Source organism: Corythoichthys intestinalis, chromosome 7 (assembly GCF_030265065.1).
Source record: "Corythoichthys intestinalis isolate RoL2023-P3 chromosome 7, ASM3026506v1, whole genome shotgun sequence".
NCBI classification, from domain to species: Eukaryota; Metazoa; Chordata; class Actinopteri; order Syngnathiformes; family Syngnathidae; genus Corythoichthys; species Corythoichthys intestinalis.
Window position 1 is genome coordinate 52,565,718 of NC_080401.1, and position 25,321 is coordinate 52,591,038.

The 25,321-nt window shown below is 41.3% G+C and overlaps 2 protein-coding genes across 3 annotated transcripts in view; one reads left to right on the forward strand and one right to left on the reverse strand.

Annotated features, from left to right (window-relative positions):
* Window positions 1–751: 751 nt before the first annotated feature.
* Window positions 752–18,060, forward strand: mpnd (MPN domain containing). The gene is made up of 13 exons (XM_057840476.1): window positions 752–974; window positions 3,518–3,714; window positions 7,134–7,355; window positions 7,421–7,523; window positions 7,695–7,773; window positions 7,845–7,941; window positions 8,016–8,088; window positions 9,240–9,316; window positions 9,695–9,863; window positions 9,933–10,003; window positions 14,295–14,384; window positions 14,453–14,545; window positions 14,604–18,060. The coding sequence occupies exons 1-13, from the start codon at window positions 971–973 to the stop codon at window positions 14,688–14,690; spliced, it is 1,362 nt and encodes a 453-aa protein (XP_057696459.1). The 5' UTR covers window positions 752–970; the 3' UTR covers window positions 14,691–18,060.
* Window positions 17,383–25,321, reverse strand: part of sh3gl1b (SH3-domain GRB2-like 1b) — a 50,308-nt gene continuing 42,369 nt past the window's right edge. Inside the window, exon 9 of one of the 2 annotated variants that reach the window (XM_057840479.1) lies at window positions 17,383–24,042. In XM_057840479.1, the coding sequence (XP_057696462.1) occupies window positions 23,849–24,042 (194 nt within the window). In that variant the 3' untranslated portion in view covers window positions 17,383–23,848. Of the gene's footprint in view, window positions 24,046–25,321 lie in introns of both variants that reach the window. The other variant, XM_057840477.1, reaches the window with a different exon arrangement.

Genomic DNA, 25,321 nt, shown 5'->3' on the forward strand with positions numbered 1-25,321 from the left:
AGTGGAAGTAAATAATGCTTGTTGTGGTCTTGTTTAAAAACAGTGGTTACAAAAATTAAGCAATCGCTTTTACCGCAGTTTTTCCCCATGTGTGCATTGCGGTCTGGTTGTTTAACAATGCGTAGGATTAAGAAAGAAGATGTTGAATTTTTGGAACAATGTTGTGGTAACCATGGTAATAATTGTAACCATTTTATTTTAAACCACAATTGGTTGAATAGCAAGTCTTTAAGTCGGAGGATCCCTTTAAAGTATATCTGAGAGGAAAAAAATTGTCGTCTTCGTAAGTAAACAAATACTTTAACAATCCAGCAGATGTCGCTAAACTAAGATGCCCATGTCAAACCCGGAAAAGACAAATTTGCTGCCCTCTGCTGGCAGCTACCACAAACGTCAAAGTTCTTCCCTTCGAGAAAGAAACCACTGTCCTGTTGATGGAGAAGTCTTTCAATAATGCGAAATTTTCGGAATTTTCTGTGTGCCACTTTCTCGCTTAAAAAACAAACAAACATTAAAAAAACGAATCCTCAACGTCCTTTTCAATCTGGCGTTGATAAATCGTTTTTAAAATCACCATCGCAATGTTTACATTCACGGTGCATTCAAGGAAAAAACGGGAAAAAACATCCCAATTAATGTCGTTCTTAAACGGTGTTTTCTAAGTTAGAAAAATAATTTTGGCAAATAATACTGTCAGGGGGAGGTGGGTGGTCGTCGGCATGGCAGCTGGCGCCCAGGGAGAGAGTGACAAGGAGGAAGAAGAAAGGGGAGGGGAGCCGACATTTAAGCAGCACAACAAGGAAACTATCCTGGCGCAGGCTTCGTTTTACGCTTTTTAATAACAGCGCCGAGCCTTAGCGAACACGAGAGTCCAATCGAGAACCACAGACAAAACCTCCGTCCGGACTGGAAGCTCAAACGTCCGCTTCCCGAGCTGGAGCGACTCGTTCCCGGCGCCTTCGGAGCCATCATGGGTGAGGAGGATGAATGAAAGTGGGCTTTAAATGGTCAAGGGTGGGGTGATGAAGAAGGCAAGAGGGGAGCAGGCCGCTTTTCTTGCCATGTCCTGACGGGACGCGGAAACAAAGGCTGGCTAGAAGCGGTCCTGACGCGACAATGAACGGAAACGATCCATTTGGGGCTTGTTTTACCCCATTATAAACGTAAAACCAGAGAGGGAGACGCGATTACATTAGTGTGGGAAAAAGAAGCTTAAAAGTAGTCTGAAGGTCGAGGTGTACTCGTTACACTTGATTATAGTTTGTGAGGGGAAAATTGCTTCCATGGAACAAAACTGTAATACAGTGATTCCTCGTTTTTCGCGGTTAATGGGAACCAGAACCCACTGCGATAAGTGAAAAACCGCGAAGTAGCGCCCCCAATGCCCCACGCACATTTTTTTTGTTTGTGTGTGTTCAATGTATTTATTCAGATTTAGCATTGGAAAGAGAGATATACAAGGCATGTTTTTTTCCATTTTTTTCATCCCAAAGTATGATTTAAAAAATATGTATATAGCAGAAAACATAGACAAGGCTGAAAAAGCTATTTCTGCTCTTGCACCCCTCTTTAAAATAAACTGCTGTATTTTACGCCAAAAGAACTGTTGTGTTTGATAAAACAATATGTCTACATGCTGCCATAGCAGATTCATGGCGCATTAAGCCCCCGAACTATTTTTAATTTGTCCGTTTTACCCTGGAAACCCCCCCTTTACAGACGCGCACAACCGCTTTTGTTTCAACCCAGCTATAAAAAGAAGGGAAGTAATTATATTTATAATTCAAAATGTCTGTCATTTATAGGTTAGAATCATTAATTTATGTCTAATATTTCCTTATAAAACGACTTTTAAAAATTATTCACTTGCATATTTTAAAGTTTTAAACAAATTACGTCACAATGAAAAAAATGGTGTCTGTAAATAAGTCACGTTATCTACCTCATAACTATTGCTTAATTGTATTTTTTGTTACTGTCAAATTTTCCCCATTATTTGAGATAAGTAATAGATATAAACAAAGAAAAATTGAAAAAAATATTTTAAAGGGTAAATATATATATAAAAGAAAATGTCGACCACTTCTTGATGTCTGTGATTTCCGCATCGTGACCCTTGTTATATTACTGTGTTTCACCCATAAAATCCCCCCAAAATCTGGCTGTGGCCATTCACAGCTGTGTCTTGACATTTGGTGATGTTACATGGAGTTTTTTGATCGAAAAGAGGCAAGTATGTGATAATATCTCGTTAAAATTGTGGCGTCTTTTCTTATTCTTTCTCATGGTCTCACCTCCAGTTTGGGTTTTGGTGTTTTAAAAAAATGTTTTTTATTTTATTTTATTTTTTAATGCCCTCCTGTTCAAAATATTTCTTTTCCCAGAAAATTGAGATTTTAAGCTTTCCAATTATGTATCACACATGCATATAGGACAATTTTGAAATTTGGCCAAATTGGGGGTCTCAGAGCGGAACTTCAAGTCACCTGAGTGTTTTCTGCCATGTATATATTTTTTAATAAATGTTTTTAAGCACTTCAAATGTAATAACTATGATAAGTTTTAAATGATAATGTAATATCATAAGTTTTAGTTAAATTATTTAACCAAATTATTTTTAAACAAAAATAAATAAAAAAAAAGGCTTGTCTTTATTAAATGCTTTATTGAGTGAGTCCACTCAGATCCGCTGAAGCTGCTCACTTACACACAATGAGTTACCTTAGCAACTGCTTAACAAGTTAAACGATGATTGACGCATGCAGCGCTTTGAAGCCTCGGCTTCCAAGCATCTGTGGCAAGATCAAACATTAAAGGTCTGTCAATCATAGTTTAACTTTAATAAGCAACTCCAGTGCACTGCCTGACCAACAATTAGCAGTAGAAGGGAGAGTGAGACTACTTGGCCGGCTCGGGACAGCTCATCTGTATTTATTTATTCAATTTTTAGCTGAAAAAAAAAAATCTGCGATGGACTAAAGGCGCGAAATTTGAAGCGTGATGTAGCAAGGGATAACTGTAGTTGGTGAACCCTTTCATGCGCGATTTATAATTTAACTCAGTGGCTGCCATTGACGGCGCTGGGTGTCCAATTCATTTTGACAGGGAGGGGCTAATGAACGAATATCAAATTGAACTGGACATCTAGCGCCGTCAATGGCGCTGAAAGGTGAGCATTCACAGCCAGTCGCCCTGTTCAAATTGAATGTCTTCCTTCTGATGGTTCATTAGCTGACAGCCCGCCCTCCCACTTCAACTGGATTGGACGTTTAGCACAGTCAGTTGCAGTCACTGAGTAAATAGCAGATGCTTTGACATTGATATATTATCAGTTGAGAAGTAAGATAGCTATGACTTGATTTTAAGGTTAAACCATTGACTTTGATGGGAACGTTGCCCTTACCAACATGGCCGCCTGAGGCAAGATACGGGCAGGATGACATTTCCAATGTTAAAAATATTTGCCCCATTGATTGATGCAGTACTGTCACTTACATTGTGTTTGCACTCTGCTCAGAGGTGCCCGGTTCACCGCAGGTGGTGGAAGATGGCGGTGAGGAGGATGAGGAGGAGCTGAGCGGTGGCGAGGAGGCCGACCTGCGCTCCAGTACGGGCCGGGGCTCACTGCTCACACGGCGAGGCATCACGCTACGGGTGCTTCTCAAAGATGGCTTAGTGGAGCCTGGCGATGGCGTGCTGGCTATCCACTACCTGGTACGAAAATGGCGCCAAACAGCAGGCTTGTCTGCATTTTAACCTGTGCTTAAACGATGCAGAGGTCTAATCGTCAGGCAGCATGGGTTACGGGTAGAGTAGTTTGTGGCGTAGTGGAAAAGCTCTATACAAGGGAAGCCCATTTCCAATCACAGGAACAGAGAAAAGTCATATGCATTAAGGTGGTCTTCACTGTATTTGGACGAAATGAGTTTCTTTTTGGTCAACAGGTGCGCTTGCCTGATTTTGGTCAAATAATGGACTCTTCTATTGTTGGTCAAATGGACTGAAATGGCAGATTTATGTGTTTTCGGTTAAATTATGTACTTTGGTCGAATGGTGGACTTGTCGGTTTTTTGTGGTCGAATGGTGGACTTGTCAGTTTTTTGTTTTGGGTAAAGTGGTGGACTTGTCCGTTTTTGTTTTGGGTCGAGTGGTAGACTTTTCCGTTTCTTGGGTCGAATGGAGGACCAGTCTGTTTTTTGTGTGGAGTGGTGGACCTGTCCGTTTTTTTTTGGGGTCAAGTGGTGGCCCTGTCCGTTTTTGTTTTGGGAAAAGTGGTGGACCTGTCAGTTTTTGTTTTGGGTCGAGTGGTAGACTTTTCCGTTTCTTGGGTCGAATGGAGGACCTGTCTGTTTTTTGTGTGGAGTGGTGGCCCTGTCCGTTTTTGTTTTGGGTGGAGTGGTGGACCAGTCCGTTTTTGTTTTGTGTCGAGTGGTGGACCTGCCCGTTTTTTGGGTCGAATGGAGGACCTGTCTGTTTTTTGGGTCGAGTGGTGGACCAGTCCGTTTTTGTTTTGGGTCGAGTGGTGGACCAGTCCGTTTTTGTTTTGGGTCGAGTGGTGGACCTGTCCGTTTTTGTTTTGGGTCGAGTGGTGGACCTGTCTCTTTTTATGGGTGTCGAGTGGTGGACCTGTCTCTTTTTATGGGTGTCGAGTGGTGGACCTGTCCGTTTTTTTGGGGGGTCGAGTGGTGGACCTGTCCGTTTTTGTTTTGGATCGAATGGTAGACCTGTCCGTTTTTGTTTTGGGTGGAGTGGTGGACCAGTCCGTTTTTGTTTTGTGTCGAGTGGTGGACCTGCCCGTTTTTTGGGTCGAATGGAGGACCTGTCTGTTTTTTGGGTCGAGTGGTGGACCAGTCCGTTTTTGTTTTGGGTCGAGTGGTGGACCAGTCCGTTTTTGTTTTGGGTCGAGTGGTGGACCTGTCCGTTTTTGTTTTGGGTCGAGTGGTGGACCTGTCCGTTTTTGTTTTGGGTCGAGTGGTGGACCTGTCTCTTTTTATGGGTGTCGAGTGGTGGACCTGTCTCTTTTTATGGGTGTCGAGTGGTGGACCTGTCCGTTTTTTTGGGGGGTCGAGTGGTGGACCTGTCCGTTTTTGTTTTGGATCGAATGGTAGACCTGTCCGTTTTTGTTTTGGGTCGAGTGGTGAACCTGCCCGTTTTTTGGGTCGAGTGGTGAACCTGCCCGTTTTTTGGGTCGAGTGGTGGACCTGCCCGTTTTTTGGGTCGAGTGGTGGACCTGCCCATTTTTTGGGTCGAGTGGTGGACCTGTCCGTTTTTGTTTTGGGTCGAGTGGTATACTTGTCCGTTTTTTGGGTCGAATGGAGGACCTGTCTGTTTTTTGGGGTGGAGTGGTGGACCTGTCCGTTTTTTTTTTGGGTCGAGTGGTGGACCTCTCCGTTTTTGTTTTGGGTCGAGTGGTGGATCTGTTCGTTTTTTTTGGGTCGAGTGGTGAACCTGCCCGTTGTTTGGGTCGAGTGGTGGACCTGTCCGTTTTTGTTTTGGGTCGAGTGGTATACTTGTCCGTTTTTTTGGGTCGAATGGAGGACCTGTCTGTTTTTTGGGGTGGAGTGGTGGACCTGTCCGTTTTTGTTTTGGGTGGAGTGGTGGACCTGTCCGTTTTTGTTTTGGGTCGAGTGGTGGACCTGTCAGTTTTTGTTTTGGGTCGAGTGGTGGACCTGTCCGTTTTTGTTTTGGGTCGAGTGGTATACTTGTCCGTTTTTTTGGGTCGAATGGAGGACCTGTCTGTTTTTTGGGGTGGAGTGGTGGACCTGTCCGTTTTTTTTTGGGGTCGAGTGGTGGATCTGTCCGTTTTTTTTGGGTCGAGTGGTGAACCTGCCCGTTGTTTGGGTCGAGTGGTGGACCTGTCCGTTTTTGTTTTGGGTCGAGTGGTATACTTGTCCGTTTTTTGGGTCGAATGGAGGACCTGTCTGTTTTTTGGGGTGGAGTGGTGGACCTGTCCGTTTTTGTTTTGGGTGGAGTGGTGGACCTGTCCGTTTTTGTTTTGGGTCGAGTGGTGGACCTGTCAGTTTTTGTTTTGGGTCGAGTGGTGGACCTGTCAGTTTTTGTTTTGGGTCGAGTGGTGGACCTGTCCGTTTTTTTTGGGGTTCGAGTGGTGGACCTGTCTGTTTTTATTGGTGTCGAGTGGTGGACCTGTCCGTTTTTGTTTTGGATCGAATGGTGGACCTGTCCGTTTTTGTTTTGGATCGAATGGTGGACCTGTCCGTTTTTGTTTTGGGTGGAGTGGTGGACCTGTCCGTTTTTGTTTTGGGTCGAGTGTTGGATCTGTCCGGTTTTTTTTGGGGGTCAAGTGGTGAACCTGTCCGTTTTTTGGATTGAGTGGTGGACCTGCCCATTTTTTGGGCCGAGTGGTGGACCTGTCAGTTTTTTTTTTTTTTTTTTTTGGTGGAGTGGTGGACTTGTCTGTTTTTGTTTTTTTGATGGCCTTGTCCATTTTTTTTTTTTTTTTTTTTTTTTTGGCGGACTTGTCAGTTTTTGTTTTGGGTCGAGTGGTGGACCTATCCGTTTTTTTGGGTGTCGAGTGGTGGACTTGTCCGTTTTTTTGGGTGTCGAGTGGTGGACCTGTCCGTTTTTTTGGGTGTCGAGTGGTGGACCTGTCCGTTTTTTTTGGGTCGAGTGGTGACCTGTCCGTTTTTTTGGGTCGAGTGGTGGACCTGTCCATTTTTTGGGTTGAGTGGTGGATCTGTCAGTTTTTTTTTTTTTTTTTTTGGGTGGAGTGGTGGATATGTCCTTTTTTTGGTGGAGTGGTGGATATGTCAGGTTTTTTAGGTTTTTTTTTTCTTTTTTTAGGTCGAATGGTGGACATGTCTTTTTTGGGTCGAGTGCTGGACTTGTCCGTTTTTTTGGGCCTTCTGTTTTTGGTCAAACGGTGGACTCATCTGGTTTGATTAAATAGGGTTAGGGTTTAGGTTTAAACTGTGAAACTTTTCAAATGGCAGACTTCTTTATTAACTTTTTCTCGAACTAAAGTATTTCATTGGCGTGGTCTGGTTTTGTGATGAAATGAAACCTTTTTAAAAGACCTATTCACAAAAAGTTAGGCCATGTATCTTGGGGTAATTAGTGTAAAGTTCACCACTGACTGCCATAATGTTTGCTCCCCCTAATACTCCATCCTTCAGGGTAAGAACTTCATCGGGGACCTGCTAAACGACGGCAAAATCCGCTGGGTGGAGACGGGTCAGATCTTCAACTCACCTAGCGCTTGGGCCACCCACTGCAAGCGTCTGGTCAACCCAGCCAAAAAGTCTGGATGCGGCTGGGCGTCTGTACGCTACCACGGGCAGAAGCTGGCCCAGTACAAGACGACCTGGCTGCATAAGTACCAACCCAGTGCAGATATGGTAAGTAAAAACACACATTTATTGCGAGTACTCTTCAGAATGTTCCTAATTATGCTTGACTTCAGAGCCTCGTGAGTGAAGATGACGATGACGAGGATGAAGAGGAAGGAAAATCCACCATGCAAGCTGAAGAGAAGAACAGAAACAACAAACCTGGTGGATTACACGGTATTTTTTTGGTTAAATCTCTGCTCCCCAGCAATCTGTTTCCAATTTCAGGGACTGACAGAGGGAAGTTCTGAAACTCGACTGTCGTTTAGTTGATATTTTTTCTATTGGAGAATGGAAAAAGGCTTAAACTTTCTTCATCTGAAAGCGGACCTTTCATCTTCTTTTCAGATGCTTTAGCTCCAAGGAGAACGGACCGAGAAAGAATCCCGGTCAGATATTGCACTCTTGGTACTAGGGACGCTTCCAGGTACTTAATATATCTGTCAAGGTTTACAGACTCTACCAGAGAGCGCTAACAAGGCGACTTTGCGTCTTCAGAGACCCTCACACGCTGGTGGAACTGTCGGCCTTCTCGGCCATTAACAGGTTCCAGCCGTTCAACGTGGCAGTGTCTAGTAATGTCCTGCTGCTCATGGTAAAACGCTAAACTGTATTAGTTGTTTAACACTGCCTAAAAAACACACTCTATTGTGTGTATTCACTCACCAGGACTTCCATTGTCACTTGACCACCAGTGAGGTGGTTGGATACCTCGGAGGACGTTGGGACACAAATACACAATGTGAGTTTGACCTATAGACGTTGATAGATGTCCAATCCATTTGAAATCTCACACTTCAAATTGATTTGACGTCCATCACCTTTAGAGATGTCCCGATCAATCAGCATCCCGATCGATCGGGTCCGATCACGTCATTTTCAAAGTATCGGAATCGGCAAAAAAATATCTGACATGCCTTTTTTTAATATATATATATATTTCAATTAAATCGTTTTCTAATTGTATTTAACGTTACAGACATAATATGTTACACTCATCCAGAGTCTTTAGTTTAGGCTTGTCAAATTTATCCTGTTGACGGCAGTAATTAATTAAAAAAAAAAAAAAAATTATCACGTTAAAATATTTAACGTAATTAACGCATACGCTGCACGACCCACTCACGCATTGTCGCGTTCAGTCTGTAATGGCGCCGTTTTACCTGTATATAGAGCTAAAAGGCGGCGTAAAAATGAATGAGTGAATTTTGGCAGAATTTGGAGCCTTTTTTTAATTGGCTAAAGCCTTACAATCCCTCTCCCTACAATTAGAAATATCGTGGGAAGCAATGAGGGGAAGAAAGGTAGTAGTTGATCTTTTTCTTAACACCCTATGTTATTTCCCAACGCAGAGAAGATATATCAATTGGTGCCACTACGCACAGTCATGGTTGCACTTCCCATCATGCATTTGGGCAGAACAGTTATATGGCTACAGTATCATTTATTGAAAGCTCAACAAATACACTAGATGGCAATATTCATTCACAATATACAAAGTCACATTCATCCTTTAAGAATTACAAGTCTATCCGTGGATCCCTCTCACAGAAAGAATGTTAATAACGTAAATGCCATATTGAGGATTTATTGTCATAATAAACAAATATAGTACTTATGTACTGTATGTTGAATGTATATATATTCGTCCGAGTTTTATTCATTTATTTCTTAATGCATTGCCAAAATGTATATGATCGGGAAAAATTATCGGGAATGATTGGAATTGAATCGGGAGCAAAAAAAAAAAAGCAATCGGATCGGGAAATATCGGGATCGGCAGATACTCAAACTAAAACGATCGGGATCGGATCGGGAGCAAAAAAACATGATCGGAACAACCTTAGATATAATCAGTGACACTGAAACATGATCATGTTGCTTTTTTTTTAGTGCTGACAGTCTTACGGGCGTTTCCATGTCGAACGAGACTGGCAGACAAAGACGCTGCTTCTGCTGTCGAGGAGGAGGTATTGCAGTGCCACTTTTTTGTATTCAAGAGTATCATAAGGGTTATTCCAGAATTGGATGACATTTTATGTCTCATTCTTGGTATTTTAAACAATCCGGGTAAATGTAGGTACTTGACCTAAGACCAAATTTTAAATAAAATGAAATAAAAAGAATGCTTAAAATATTTTTTAAAATACCAAAAAAAGTCTGGAGTACCCCATAAAACGTTTTCTTATTTTTTTAGTAAACCCAGTATTTCAATTTTTGGGGGGTAATATGCTTTACATATAATATACAGTATTTGAACACAATTACCAATTTAGCATGGTAGAAGGATACAGTGAATCACATACGCTAGTTTTTTATTTTTTTTATTTTTACCCAACTACATCCAGATTTGCCAGAACTTGTTCATGCGCGGATTGTCGTTGGTGGGCTGGTACCACAGTCACCCGCGAGGGCCGGCCCTGCCATCTCTGCAGGACATTGATTCGCAGATGGACCACCAACTGAGGCTGCAGGGTTCCAACAATGGCTTCCAACCATGTTTAGGAGTCATCTGCGGTATGCTACCCTCACTCTTTGATGTTGTATTATCCAATAATACCGCTTTTTTTTTTTTTTTTTTTGCAGGACCGTACTATCACGGTAATCAAGGCGTGGCCTCCACGATCACGCCGTTCTGGGTTGTTCCGCCACCCGAGGTGAGCTCGCGGCTAGATTAAGGAATCCTTAATCCAGCCATGCAAACTGGTTAGGGGTGAAAAAGGTGACAAAGTAATATGGACACGCGGCATGTGCGGAAAAGTGCATTTCATAGTGCAACCAGAGACAACCAGAGAGGAAATTGCAGCAAGGTTTTCAATGCTCTCGTAGCGATGTCAGGATATTCCGGAATGACTTTAATCCAGAACCTCGGTAGAGTTGTTGTCTCAAATGTATGTTTAATAAGGTCGCTGTCATTTGCGATATCTACAAGTTGATCCTCCTGTTGCACAGACATGTTTGAATCCCTCGGTTTATTCACAAACGGGTCACGAATCCACTCCTTTACCCTTCATGAGTCTTCGAGGTTGCAGGCTTATCAGGTGCCCTTTTCGCCGTAAAAATATCTCCAAAGACGTCTGTTTTCCAGTCATCGCTCGTGTGGGGGCTAATTATTTCCGGGAACAAATGTGCTGTGCCCGCGGCATAGTAATACGTTATTATCGAGGACAAGCGCACATAGATATATTATATACACAAACAAGATGTACTGCTAGCAGTTAAGCCTGAACGATATATTGTTTAAACATCGCCATCGCCATGTGTGCGTGCGCGATAGTCCCATCGCAAGGACGTGCGATAGTTTTTATTTTTTTTAATCCAAGTACGCCCTGTTTTCTGCTCTGCGCAGAGCCTCACACCCTCCCTCTCCCAGCTTGTTGAACTTCACAGTCACTGCAGCACTTGCTTATTAAAGTTAACGATGCTGGTATCTTTGATCTTGCCAAAGAAGCGGACATCACAGCGCAGCAGCTGTCAATCATCGTTTAAATGGTAAATGGTAAATGGTGTTATACTTATATAGCGCTTTTCCACCTTTCAAGGCGCTCAAAGCGCTTTACACTATCTCGCCATTCACCTACTGGTGACGCAGCACCAGGAACTTTTTAAACAGTTTCTGCAAGGAAGCCACTTTGGAATGAATGTGTGGACACGTTTGAGACATATAAATTAAATGCCAGAAGTGATCATGAGGAGTTTCTAATTTCTACATGTCCACCAAGAGTCACAGCTAAGGTAGATAAATAGAAGTATTTAATAAAGCCAAGCATTTTTCGACTACGGTACTTTATTCTTGTTCAAAAATGATTTGGTTGGACAGTTATATTTAAAACTGATCATAATTATTACATTTGAAGTGCTTAAAACCATTTATTAATATATATATATATTTTTTTTTAATCATACTTTGGGGAAAAAGTGAGAAAAAAACATGCCTTATATGTATCTCTTTCCAATGCTAAATCTGAATAAATACATTGAGCACACACACAAAAAAATAAAAATTTGTAGGGCGGGGTGCGCAACTTCGCGGTTTTTCACTTATCGCGGTGGGTTCTGGGCCCCATTAACCGCGAAAAACTAGGGCTCACTGTACACTGGTCATTGTGAGTCATCCAAAGTCTTTCCAAACAGCTATTCAAGTCATCTAGTGAAAATTTCTTAAAAAAAAAAAAAAAAAAAAAAAAAAAATTTTATATCGCAATATAAAATCGCAAACCCCCCAAAAATCGCAGTAATAGTTTTTTCCAATATCGTTCAGGCCTACTAGCAGTCCAATCAATGGATTTCTATGATTAAATTCTAATCTATCCTGTAGCATTATATCTAGAGTAGACAGGGATATTGGTGTGCTAAGCAGGGGCACAGGGTTAATTCGGCCAGAATGCGGTCGTTATTAAATTATTATTTCTGTGCGGCCCGGTAGCAAATGTGCACCAGAACCAGTCCGCGGCCCGGCAGATGGGGACCCCTGGACTAGAGTGTAGTTGGACTACGGTTTTGAAGTTAACGGTTTCACTCGCTCTTTCTAAAATACTGTACTTCAAATACTCTTCTGAAATAACAAGTGACGTCAGCGCCGAAGAAATGCTTTGCTAGGAGTAGGACGTGACGATTCGGGTCAAAAACACCCCACAAAGAACTTAAACGTTATGTCAATGTTTTCACAGTCTTAAAACAGAAATTTAACTTCAAATGCCTTTCTGTGGATTTTTCTCCTGATCGCCATCTCTGCGCCGAGCCAACGTACCAGCTGCAAGCTTTCAATAGAACATATGCGCTTTTCAAAATAAAGCGTGTAAAGAACAATTTGTATTTGAGGTGCTATTTCAGATGACTTAAGCTAAAAAGTGCGTACAAATGAGGTTCATATATTCATTTAGACGTCATGTTAAATTATACAAATTATCAATTAGAATGGATCTTTAAATCTTAATAAAAAATCTCATTTGCAAAGCGTGGCGGCTTTTATCTTGGTGTGGCAGCCCGCCACGATATTTATATGTAGGGGAAACACTGTGGATATAGGACAGCTGCCCTGTCGTTTGGCCCACATAAAGCTGTAAGTTTTTTCAGCTAATATGTTTGTGTATGCATTTGTAATTAGGTTTAGAGTTGCAGTTTGTGGAATTGTACACTCACCGGCCACTTTATGAGGTACACCATGCTAGTAACGGGTTGGACCCCCTTTTGCCTTCAGAACTGCCTCAATTCTTCGTGGCATAGATTCAACAAGGTGCTGGAAGCATTCCTCAGAGAGTTTGGTCCATATTGACATGATGGCATCACACCGTTGGTGCAGATTTGTCGGCTGCACATCCATGATGCGAATCTCCCATTCCACCACATCCCAAAGATGCTCTATTGGATTGAGATCTGGTGACTGTGGAGGCCATTTGAGTACAGTGAACTCATTGTCATGTTCAAGAAACCAGTCTGAGATGATTCCAGCTTTATGACATGGCGCATTAACCTGCTGAAAGTAGCTATCAGAAGTTTGGGTACATTGTGGTCAAAAAGGGATACTCAGGTAGGCTGTGGCGTTCCAACAATGCTCAGTTGGTACCAAGGGGCCCAAAGAGTGCCAAGAAAATATTCCCCACACCATTACACCACCACCACTAGCCTGAACCGTTGATACAAGGCAGGATAGATCCATGCTTTCATGTTGTTGACGCCAAATTCTGACCCTACCATCCGAATGTTGCAGCAGAAATCGAGACTCATCAGACCAGGCAACGTTTTTCCAATCTTCTATTATCCAATTTCGATGAGCTCGTGCAAATTGTAGCCTCAGTTTCCTGTTCTTAGCTGAAAGGAGTGGCACACGGCGTGGTCTTCTGCTGCTGTAGCCCATCTGCCTCAAAGTTCGACGTACTGTGCGTTCAGAGATGCTCTTCTGCCTACCTTGGTTCTAACGGTTGGTTATTTGAGTCACTGTTGCCTTTCTATCAGCTCGAACCAGTCTGGCCATTCTCCTCTGACCTCTGGCATCAACAAGGCATTTCCGCCCACAGAACTGCTGCTCACTGGATGTTTTTTCTTTTTCGGACCATTCTCTGTAAACCCTAGAGATGGTTGTGCGTGAAAATCCCAGGAGATCAGCAGTTTCTGAAATACTCAGACCAGCCCTTCTGGCACCAACAACCATGCCACGTTCAAAGTCACTCAAATCACCTTTCTTCCCCATACTGGTGCTCGGTTTGAACTGCAGGAGATTGTCTTAAACCATGTCTACATGCCTAAATGCACTGAGTTGCCGCCATGTGATTGGCTGATTAGAAATTAAGTCTTAACGAGCAGTTGGACAGGTGTACCTAATAAAGTGGCCGGTGAGTGTATGTGCTACAGCTTTACAAATTGTCAAAAGTGAAGTAAGGAAAAAGCTTCAAAACCAATATTGCCTTGTTTGCGGTCTCTGAAGCTGAACAACTTTACTTTTAGTGAAGACAGAACACGTCAAATTAATAAAGTTAAAAATAAGATACTGTTTGGTACAATAAGGTACTGTTTACGCAGCTTAAAAATGACTGGAGACAATGGCGGACGAGACCTGTATTGTAATTTTCTGCTTTGTTTGTGGTTTTAATTAGCAAAGTTACAACAAGGAACTGCTTGTCAATTTGCGTGTAATGGCTCAATAAAACTTGGTTTCATCTTTTATGTTAAATTGCCATAATAAAGTACTTGGTTAATAATATAGTTTTTCGAGTATTACTGTATTATGTGCGTCGACTTCGTATTTCTTGCTAAAGTAATATTTATATACAATTTCTGTAGTCCTCAATTACAGAAATCAGAAAATAGTTTTTTAATATGTTTGTGATATGAAGCTCAAAGTGGTTATTAAATTTGGGGGCAATACGGTCGATGGTCAGAATTTTGTGATAAACAGGCTAATCTGTGATCAAGCTAATTTGAAATTTGCATTATTTTTTTCGCTCACAGCAAAGGCCAAACGATTACGGCATCCCCGTGGCTGTGGAGGTCACCTACGTCCAAGACAACTTCCTCACCAGCGACGTCCTCAACGAGATGGTGAATGGAGAAAAATGGAACTAGTTAGGAAAATATATATATATATGAATTCTGAGCCTTTTTTGCAGGTTCTGTTAGTGGATTTTTACAAGTCCGCCCCTGATCTCGTCCATTTTAACCAGTACTGGTGTCCGGACACCACCATGATGGACAAGATTAAGGTGAGAGCAATAACGACACATCTCTTTGGCAGCTAATGAGTTAATATTTTCCTACCAGGGCTCGTTGAGTTGCCACGCCCCTAAGGACCAAGCGTACTCGCAGATTTTGGAGCACGTCTACAGCCAGCTGAGTGGCGTGCAGTGAGATGTACAAATGGAGCCGTCGATGCCGCATTTCATTTGCCTTCGTTGTCATTTGGAGTCTTTGAGAACTGTTGGGGATTCCACTGTACCTACTAGAAAAGTTCTCAAACTGTGAAAGTTTGAAGTTCAGAATTTTTGACATTAGGCTTAATGTTCGAATTAGCGGGGTTTAATTAGTGGAGTTGATTTCAACAAATTCCGTGCAGTTTGTTCGTTATCGATTAATTTCAAGGCTCCGGAGTGGCTAAGCTAGCGCGAGTCAATGGTCCCTTCCGAGCATGCCAATGAAAAACAATATTAACAGATCTAAAATAGCCAAATAAATGCAAAATTCAGATCGTTGTTCAAAATACCCATTCGGCCAAAATAATGTCACACCAAACTGCCGTAGTTCATTTATTTCTGCAAGACTATTTTTTTTAGATGCGTAATGCAACCACAATAGAGAGGAGTGCTTTGGTCACTCGTGCTCATGTTGCATTCGAGGAAGGTGGAAAGTTGAATTTATCCCACTCGGATGGTACCAGCTGTGACCTCAAAGCGTTCCAAGAGTTTTTTTTATTTTTGCTGTCAAAAGACATGTTGACCTCTAGCGACTAGTGTCTCCCTGTTCAAGTGGCGTTCCAATCTTATTTTTCCTGGTCGGAGGTTGAAAACTGACTTCCCACCTTCCCCGAATGCAGCATCAGTCTGCAGAGCCTTGATTCAAGAATGGCAACATAGTGAAACGTGCATTTAGAGGCTATGAAAACAGACAGAGGAAATGGGCAAATGAGAGTTTCCACAAATTCCCTATGAAGAAAGAGGAACAATACAAGCTGTGAATACTTGCTGCTGGCTACGACAAACACACTAGTGGAAAAAATATCACTCTGCTCTGCAGCATGATACCTACAGAGCTGCTGGATGACAAAGGTTGCTGTGTTCATACTAGTTATTGACATGCAATGCTAAGTTTTAAGAACTTCATCCTGAAAACATAGCCAACACTATTGATTTCATGGGTCATCAGTGATTTTCATGCGTGCATATGTTGTTTTTTATTGGCATGCTAGGACGGGCTCATTGACTCGCGCTAGCTTAGCCAGTCAGGAGCCCTCACACTAATTAATAACTAACTGCACGGAATTTGTTCAAATCAACGCCACCGACTAATTAAACCTCCGTTAACTCAAAGAATAAACCTAATGTCAAAAATTTAAGTCCAGGGGGCAGATTATGATTACACTGAGGAATAATTTTTAAAAAATTCTGTTGAGTTGGATTTTTATGCTGATCAAATCTAAAATTGGCATGCTGATTCCCAAATGGCACCATTTTTTTGGTCTCCACCAGAAAACAAGCAAAGCCTGGTGGGCCTCCAGGCTTCTAAAGGTACTGTTCAAAAAGTCATATCCTTTGTAAAAACACCATTGTGTTAAACATTGTAGTTTTGCCTGTTTCTTGCACATTTCATTGTATAACAATGTAGGAACCTTTTTGTTAAGCATGTTAAAGTACAGTATTTTTCACTTTTTTAAGGGAGAATGAGGATCCTATAGTTTAAAAAAACCTGAAAAACAGGTCAGTTTTGGATTCTACACTCAAAAATGAGGTATAAACAGCTGTCAGACCCAACTCAACAAAATTTGTCTTCCTCAATGTTATAATTTTGGGTAGGGGACAACAAAAAAACACTTTTCATTTTTCACTTTTTACATTCACCATGACTTTAAATAGACACAAAGATGTAAAAATCTAGCAAACATTTTTTTTGTTGCTTTTGTTAAAAGCAGTTAAAGATGAGCAGTTCTGCTAATATGCTCCAAATTATGCTAATGCTAATACATACAGTGGGGAGAACAAGTATTTGAACCAATGGGTTTTCCCACTGGCAGTGTATCAAATACTTGTTCTCCCCACTGTAGACTTCGCTATCAGTTGACGGGAAACGGAGCGTTCAAAAATTGAAATATTTACAAAACTAAAGCCACTAGTGACCTAAAACCAAAATAGGCCCCTCCCTTAGTTATATATGAGTCAAAAATTTCAAAGTCGTTCCCTAATAAAATCCAGATATTTTTATATCGCAGTATAACATAACTTAAAATGGCTGTAAAATTCTCAGATTTTATGCTAGAAGCACAAAAATCACCAAATGCAGAGATAATAACCTATATTTTCAGGATCAATAGCATTATTTAACATATCATATAACTTATTGCCCAAAATAGCAACTTCAATGTTTTTTTATTTAGTGCAATTTTGACATTTGAAGTTTTCAACAGGTATATAAATCACTAATTTTTCACATCAGAATCTTAATACCTGATGAAAGCATGCAAAATTTTCATTTTTCTATATACAATCAATTTATTGAATTCCGATGTCACTATTGCCTCAGCACGTCTTGCCGGCTATCTGGCCCACATCATTTTTAGATTGAAATGTTACATAAAATAGAACACGTAAAAGCTGATTTTTTTTGTTTGGATGCAGAAAAAGCAAAAACGGATCGTTGGCCGGAATTACCTGATTATTTGAATGTAAAGTTACACTATTATGTATAGATACAAAATCCAACGTGGCGGCCGTCACAAAACAAAGAGCTTTTTATTTTGAAAATTCTTGTAAATAATTAAGTAAATCCCAGAATTTCTATAGAAATGAACGGAAAACAGTCTAGATTCTTGGTTGAAGGCAAAAAAAAAAAAAAAAAACCTTGGCAGTTAGCATTCATTTTACGTAAATATTTCAAGCTTAAGTTATGCTTTTTTTCCCCATTCATTTGTTTTTTTCACGTTTCAAAGTGTATGTATGGTGCTATTTGATAAAATATTTACCTTGAATTCTTGTCCAAATCCCTCTCGAGACGATCCTACCTGCTTGTATGCACTAAAACTTTCGTGTTTCCACCTAAATTAGGTTTTGGAACGCGGCGTATGTTTATCGCAGTAAAAGGCGGAGACGATCTGCCTGGCCCTGCCCCCTACGGGACGTCGTGGCGCAATATCTGTAGGAGCCGTTCCGTCAACTGATTGTGAAGTCTATGGCTAATATTATTATTATTTTTTTTAAATCTTGAAAGATATACATTTTGTTAAATTATACCCATGCAGGGATGTCACATTTTTTATCCTTTTTTAAAATATACAATACCGCACTTTATTTCAAAGACCCCCAGGTTCACAAGACACACCCCAGTTTGAGAACATCTGTATTAGCCTCATAAAAAGTTTTTAATTTATTGAGTGCATGCATGAGTACAGTGATGCCTTAAGCCTGCTGATTGCTGATCCACGAAACATTTTACCAATACACACTGGATATATTTAAAATAGCTGATTCTTTAGTATTTTTTTCCCCATGAAAATAAATTTCACATTCTTTTAGGATTATCTTTTATTGAAAGACGTGTGGGAGGGTCAAGAAAGAAGCACATACAAATAAAATGATAAAAGAAAAGAATTGGTGGTTAAATTCAGTTCTCATAGCAAAAGTAAAAAGGTGACTTACATCTAACATTCACAGGGTACATCAATAATTAATATAAGGACTACATGCATTTTTTAAAATGAGTTTGTATATAAAAATAATACTATAGCGAGCCTGAATCCGTTTAATGAGATTCTGTAGAATATTTAAGACCGACTAAAACAGAACATAGCGCTTCACACCAGGAAATGAATAGGACTTTTCCCAAAAATATCTATACACATATGCAAAAAATTAACAAAAGTTATCCATTTGTGTGTGGAAAAACAGCCTGTAGTGTTGTCAATGTGCACACGCGCTAAAGTGCCGCCGGTTCAAAAAGAAAAATAAGAAATTGAGGACCACTTAAGTAGCAACTGCGTTAGTTTTTGGTTTCCTGTTCCAAAAAGGCACTCGAAACTAATTAAAAAAAAAAAAAGTCCATCCACAGTGCGTGTAAACATATTAGAAAAGGCCCAAAACACAATAAGGTTTTGGGAGGGGGGCGCTAAATGAGACAAACACTGATTTAAAAGTTAAAAATATTAGCAAATCAAAGCATTCCCTTGATTTGTTCCCTTAGCTGTGGTGTGACTCTTCGACCATACACGAATGAATTCTTGCACGGTGGAAGCTCTAAAGTGGTACCGTCAAGCCCAGCTCCAATTTTATCCCACTTGTAGGAACAGTCTAAATGCACCGAGGGAAAAAAAAACTGCAGAGGGAAGCGTGAGTTTCACATTACAGTCGGAAAGACCGAAGCGCTGCCAGCAGCGTCGTACTTTCAGGCACTGCGTGGGTTAAATGGGCTTTAAAATGGTGCGGGTCTTAACAATGAAATAAAATGGACAATGTTCACTGGTGTAATGAAGCTAGCATCGCTAAGATACTTTAAAAGGACAACACATTGAAGGCTAAGCGGTTGCTATTGTTAGCCCTGTGTGGATTTATTCCATATTTATATCCAGTTTAAGGTTCATGTACCAGAAAAACCTCAGACTAAGCCAATGTAGAGCATATTGACAGATCTTGGGTTGTATTAAAATGCAGACGACATAATATTATGCTGCCTTTATTTGGCGATACAACAATTACCGATATGCGGGTCCGGAAATAATTCAATTGTTTTACAATACCATGATTTTCGGACTATTAGGCGCACCTGACTAAGCCGCTACCCACCAAATTTGACATGAAAACGGTATTTGATCATAGATAAGCCGCACCGGACTATAAGCCGCAGCGGTCCTCACTGTATTATGGGATATTTACACCAAAGGATAATAATCGGTAACACTTTATTGGACAGCGGCATCATAAGACTGTCATAAGACCAAATGAACCTCCATGAAGATTTGAACCAATTGACTGCAAAGCTTCATTATTTCAAGAAGCTTCATTTGGCCATCACTGCTCCCTTGGGGGAGACAGTCAACCTCTGCTGCCACCTATTGTCAACACTGTTTTTTCCAAAATGCCTCCTAGCATGCATTGCAGCGCTACAGATGTAAATAACAATCAAAATTCATGTTCTATCAATCCATCCATCATCTTCCGCTTCCTCCTGGGTCGGGTCGCGACAGCAGCTGCTTTAACAGGGAAGACCAGACTTCCTTCTCCCTAGCAACTTCAACCAGCTCTTCTGGCAGGATCCCAAGGCGTTCCAGGCCAGTGAGAGACATAGTCTTTCCAGCGTGTCCTGGGTCGTCCCCGGGGCCTCCTGCCGGTGGGACATGCCCGGAACACCTCTCCAGGGAGGTGTCCAGGAGGCATCCGAACCAGACGCCTGAGCCACCTCAGCTGGCTCCTCTCAATGCGAAGGAGTAGCAGCTTGACGCAGAGTCCCTCCCGGATGACCGAGCTTCTCACCCCATCTCTAAGGGAGAGCCCGGAGTGTAGGAACGTAGATCAACTGGTAAATCGAGAGCTTTGCCTTTCGGCTCAGCTCCATCTTCACCACTACAGACCGGTGCGGAGTCCGCATTTCTGCAGACGCTGCACCGATCTGCCTGTCGATCTCCTGTTCCCTCGTGAACAAGACCCAAAGATACTTGAACTGCTCCACTTGGGGTAGGATTTCATTCCCGACACCCTTATCAGACTAAGGGCCATGGTCTCGGATTTGGAGGTGCTGATCTTCATCCCAACCGCTTTACACTCGGCTGCGAACCGCTCCAGCGAGAGTTGGAGGTCACGGCTTGATGAAGCCAATAGCACCACATCATCTGCAAAAAGCAGAGATGCAATGCTGAGGTCACCAAACCGGACCCCCTCAACGCTTCAGCTGTGCCTAGGTATTCTGTCCATAAAAATTATGAACAGAATCGGTGACAAAGGGCAGCCTTGGCAGAGTCCAACCATCACTGGGAACAAATTCGACTTACTGCCGGCAATGCGGACAAAACTCTGACACCGGTCGTACAGGGACCAGACAGCCCTTACCAAGGGGCTCAGGAACCCGTATTCCAGGTGCACCCCCCACAGGACTCCCCGAGGCACACGGTCAAACGCCCTCTCCAGATCCACAAAACACACGTAGACTGGTTGGGCGAACTCCGATGCACCCTCGAGGACGCTGCCAAGTGTGTAGAGCTGGTCCACTGTTCCACGGCCGGGACGAAAACCACACTGCTCCTCCTGAATCCGAGATTCGACTTCCTGACGGACCCTCCTCAAAATTCATGTTCTGTGCTAATTATTTCTTCAATTAGTGTTCCAGTTGTTTCATTAATTGCTAGTTATGGTATCTGGTAACACTTTACTTGACAGTGGTGCTATAAGACTGTCATGAGACCATCATAATTATGACATGACACTGCCATGAGCATTAATGACTGCTTATGACAGGTGCCATTTTGTGTCATCCAGCAAATTATCTCACTTTTCAATGGATGTAAAAGATCCAAGCAGGACATAAATGGAGTTAGTGACATAATCTGTCATATGCATTTATTAATACTGGTGCACGATAATTATTGGTCCGATAATAGGAATTATGACGTCATCCCGATAATTCCAATAACATTTATAATAGGACCGATAATATGTACTGTTCTGGGTTTACAGTTTACACACTTGTATGGGAAATCAGTTGACCATTTGCGGGGCATTGCTCCCACCTGCTGGTCAGAATAATTCACTGCATCTATTTTTTGTTACAGTAGTTTGGTTCAATCACTTACACATTGCGGTGTCTAGCGGTCGCATTGACAGTCGTGAATGCTTTCTGTTAAGTTTCCGCCTCGGAAATATATGTAAGTATTTTATGTTTACTATAACATACGGATGTGCAATATATGTTTACTTCTGTGGTGAAGGGTCATATGTACAGAACTTCTTAAGTTGTGTTATAGAAGCCAGCCAATGCTTTAGTAGCTCAAGTTAGTGTGCAATGCTGTACATATAATAGTTGTGTGTATAAGTGTATTTTGCAGTTTGTTGTATATTGAGTATTGAATATGTGTATTTTTCTGTTGTACTTTCACAATATTAAGACGAGTGTCTTCCCATAAAAGCAAGAAAAGACCAAGCCTTGTGGTTAATGGAAGTGAATTCATTCTTAGCTGGCTGTCGGGCAGCGCAGAAGTGAAGCGCCGGGTTTTGTTCATGTCATTATAAAAAATCTGGGGAAATCAAAGGCAAATCTATGGTGAATCCACCACTAGATTTTTTTTTTTAAAAAAACCTCCAGGTGTTCAAAAACTCAGGTTATACATTAAAAAAAATATATATTTATTATCGGTTATTGATATTGGTATCGGTTTCAAAAAATGGATATCATGCAGCCCTATTTATTAATGCCAATCAAAGTGTCATGTCATAATTACGACGGTCTTATGGCAGTCTTATGACTCCACTGTCATAATAAGTGTTACCCATCAACCCAAATAAATCAACAAATAAGCCGCACTGGACTTTAAGCCCCAGGATTCAAAATGAGGGAAAAAAGTAGCGGCTTATAGTCTGAAAATTACAGTACAAGTAATGAACAGAAAAACAAGCTCACTTCATCCTTCTGTTGTGAATTGAAATGGGTTTATCATGAGTAGACGTCCAATTCATTTGAAGTGGGAGGGACGGCCAAAATAATCTCTCTGCCTTTACACCCCACTGTGGATTAAAGGAAAACTACAGCATCAGTCAAGGGACAAAACGCACTCATTGGCTTGGCCTAATTAATTTAAAACTCGCCATTAACACCTTGTGGCGTATTTAAATCACTACATTACATAATTAAAGGGTGACACGTGGAATTCCGGTAGCAGGGCCATGTGACGTCACCGCCCTGCGACGTCAACAACGATGGCGACCTAATAGTTAAAATAATTTGTAAAATTTTACTGAAACAAAAACATTAAGAGGGGGTTTAATACCAAAATATTCGTACTAAGATTTAGCTTCTAAGAACTACATGTCCTTCTAGCCGTGGTTCCCTTTACGGAAGACTGCGTTTCCCATGAGGACCACAGACATCCGAACAGTGTCGTAAAATCATCATTGAAACAAAAATCAATCAACCGGTCAGATGGGTAGGACAAACAGTAATAAGGTAATAAATCCAGTTTTCAGGGTGTACCCCGCCCACTACCCATTGTTAGTTGGGAGAGGCTCCAGGACCCCCGCGACCCTCGTGAGGACAAGCGGCTCGGAAAATGAATGAATGAAAATTCATCCAGTTGTGGCTAATCAATAGCATATGGCAACTGTGTGGCTTAGTGTGGCTACCCCTCCACCCCCACCCTAGTGAGGGAAAGCTGGGCAAATGTTTATTCTATATATCCTGGTAGCCTCTTTTTTTCCCTCCTCAGACAAAACTTTTTGCCTGTTTTGATGCTCTGCCATCTTTGCAGCATTCGCTCGAAAGCTTTCGCATCGACTTCCGTCTTTATAATGAATGGGGAAAGGGTGAAGTATGTCATAAAGCACTCAGCACACTTGTAGTTTTTTTTTCTGTGGCAGGATTCCTGCCACCCTCCTCAAAGTTAATTAGTGCTGGTGAAAGCGATACAGACGCCTTCAAGATATAAAAAAGCCGTCAGTCGACATATCATCACAAATGTTATGAAAATAATTGAGTAGGTGTTGCTTTAACTCATTGGCTGCATTGACAGCGATAGACGTCCAATCCATTTGAAGTGGGAAGGTGCCAGCAAATGAAAGTTCGTTATTCGCTGCCACCCTTCCACTTCAAATGCATTTGACGTCTACAAGTGATAAACTCCTTTAAATTCCAGTTTACTTAGAACGTTGAGTTCACAGCATTAACTTGTTTTTTCTATTAAAAAAAACTTATAAATCTTTCTGCTAAACCTCCCAGTTTCAATGAATTGGACAATATATTATGAATTGGCAAATACAGTAATAATGAGCGCAAAGAGCCTACTAGTACGTGAACCTTACGCCGGACATGGAATAAATACTTCAGGATGGGACAGTGTGGTTTCAAACCTCAGTCAGCTAAAAAAGGCAATTGTCAGGATGACCAGCAGGTGTCATTACAGAGTCGCTCAGATTTGAAATGGGGGGAGTGTGAGTAACGGTACAACCTGAGCTTTGCGGTTTACTTTTGTCAAGGTCTTTATAAAAAAAAAAAAAAAATCAAAGAGAGGTTTTAAAAGTCCGTCCTCCAGTTTCTAGCTCGGAACCGTGGCGGGTTTGTCCGAGCCCTCGCTCCCTACCCGCCCTCACCCACAAATACTCGATGCCTTAGTGGGGCAAGGGAACCAGCACCTCCACGTAGTTGAGTGGAAAAAACCCCGACTGGCTGTTGAGCATCCCCTCATACCAGTTCTCGTCGATCTGATTGGTCAGCGTGATGATGTCGCCCTCGCGGAAGCCCAGTTCGCCCTCATTCTCAGGTTCAAAGTCGTACAGCGCCTTGCAGCTGGGTTGCTCCGGGGCTGCTGTCAGAGGGAGGAAAGTGGGACTTTTTCAGTATTTTTAGCAAAACATTGGTAAAACATACACATTAACTTTCTAGTTCTTTAATTTAACTCATCATACATCTTTGCTGAACTAAAGCCAATGTTCATACTGCTCTTTTTTTTTTTTTTCGCACAAACTAGGATGGCCAAAAAAGACTGGGAAAATAAGTTTACGGAAAATGACTAAGCTGAAGTGGATCCGCAGATTGACTGCAGGCTTATATTATCTTCAATGGTTCCGAAAGAGTGAATAAATACAAATCATTTTACCATTGTTAAGAAAAATTGATGTGTTTTTCAGGAGTAGGACATTGACTCATCAGTTATGTTTAAAAAAATAAAATAAATAAAACTAGAGCTGGGAATCTTTGGGCACCAAACGATTCAATTACGATTACGATTCAGAGGCTCCGATTCGATTATAAAACGATTATTGATGGACCCCCCCCCCTTTTTTTTTGTGTTTGTTTTGTTTTGTACATTAGTTCCAAAGTTGTTCAAAAATCCTCTCAGGCTAAACCAAACTACTATTTCAGTATCAAGTTAACATATAACAGTAAACAAATATACAAAAATAACAGTAAATAAAAAACTCCAGTCCCCATTCTGTATCAGCAGCTTTAAACTACATTCAACTAATTTAATGTCGTGAATCAACTGCTACAGTTGTTAAAATTGCTCCCATTATGCCACAATTTCCCGTCTGTCTACTTTTGTCAAAGTTTTAAAACCATTTCATCATTTAAAGATAGATTCAAGACAGGATTCTGCCGATTTAGGAGTATTTTAGATAAAAAGTTAATTAGGTTCGCTACAACAGAGCCTTCTAGAGAGGTCTACTGCTTTAAGATGGCGGCTGTTTACTTACGCCGGAAAGTCTGTCATTTCGCATCTCTGTTCAATAATACATGTTCTAACACCGACGTCGTCTCTCATTTTGCATTTAGTTCTACATATATATGATATCTACTGTAGCCGTATGTTTGTAGCAACTAGGTGTTGTTTGTAGCGGCTGTCAGCCGCAGTCAGGTATGATTTTTTTTTTTATCTAGCGGCATGAGTTGAACATGATATTTACTCTCGATCCCAAAGACCACGCTGACTGTGTTTTACTTCCGCTTTACCTGGTATAATTCAATAATCGGAATTTGGATATTTGTGAATCGTTCTCGAATCTTCCACGGCCGAATCGCGAATAATCAAAGAATCGGAAATTTCGCACGCCTCTAAATAAAACACACAAAAACTTTTTTTT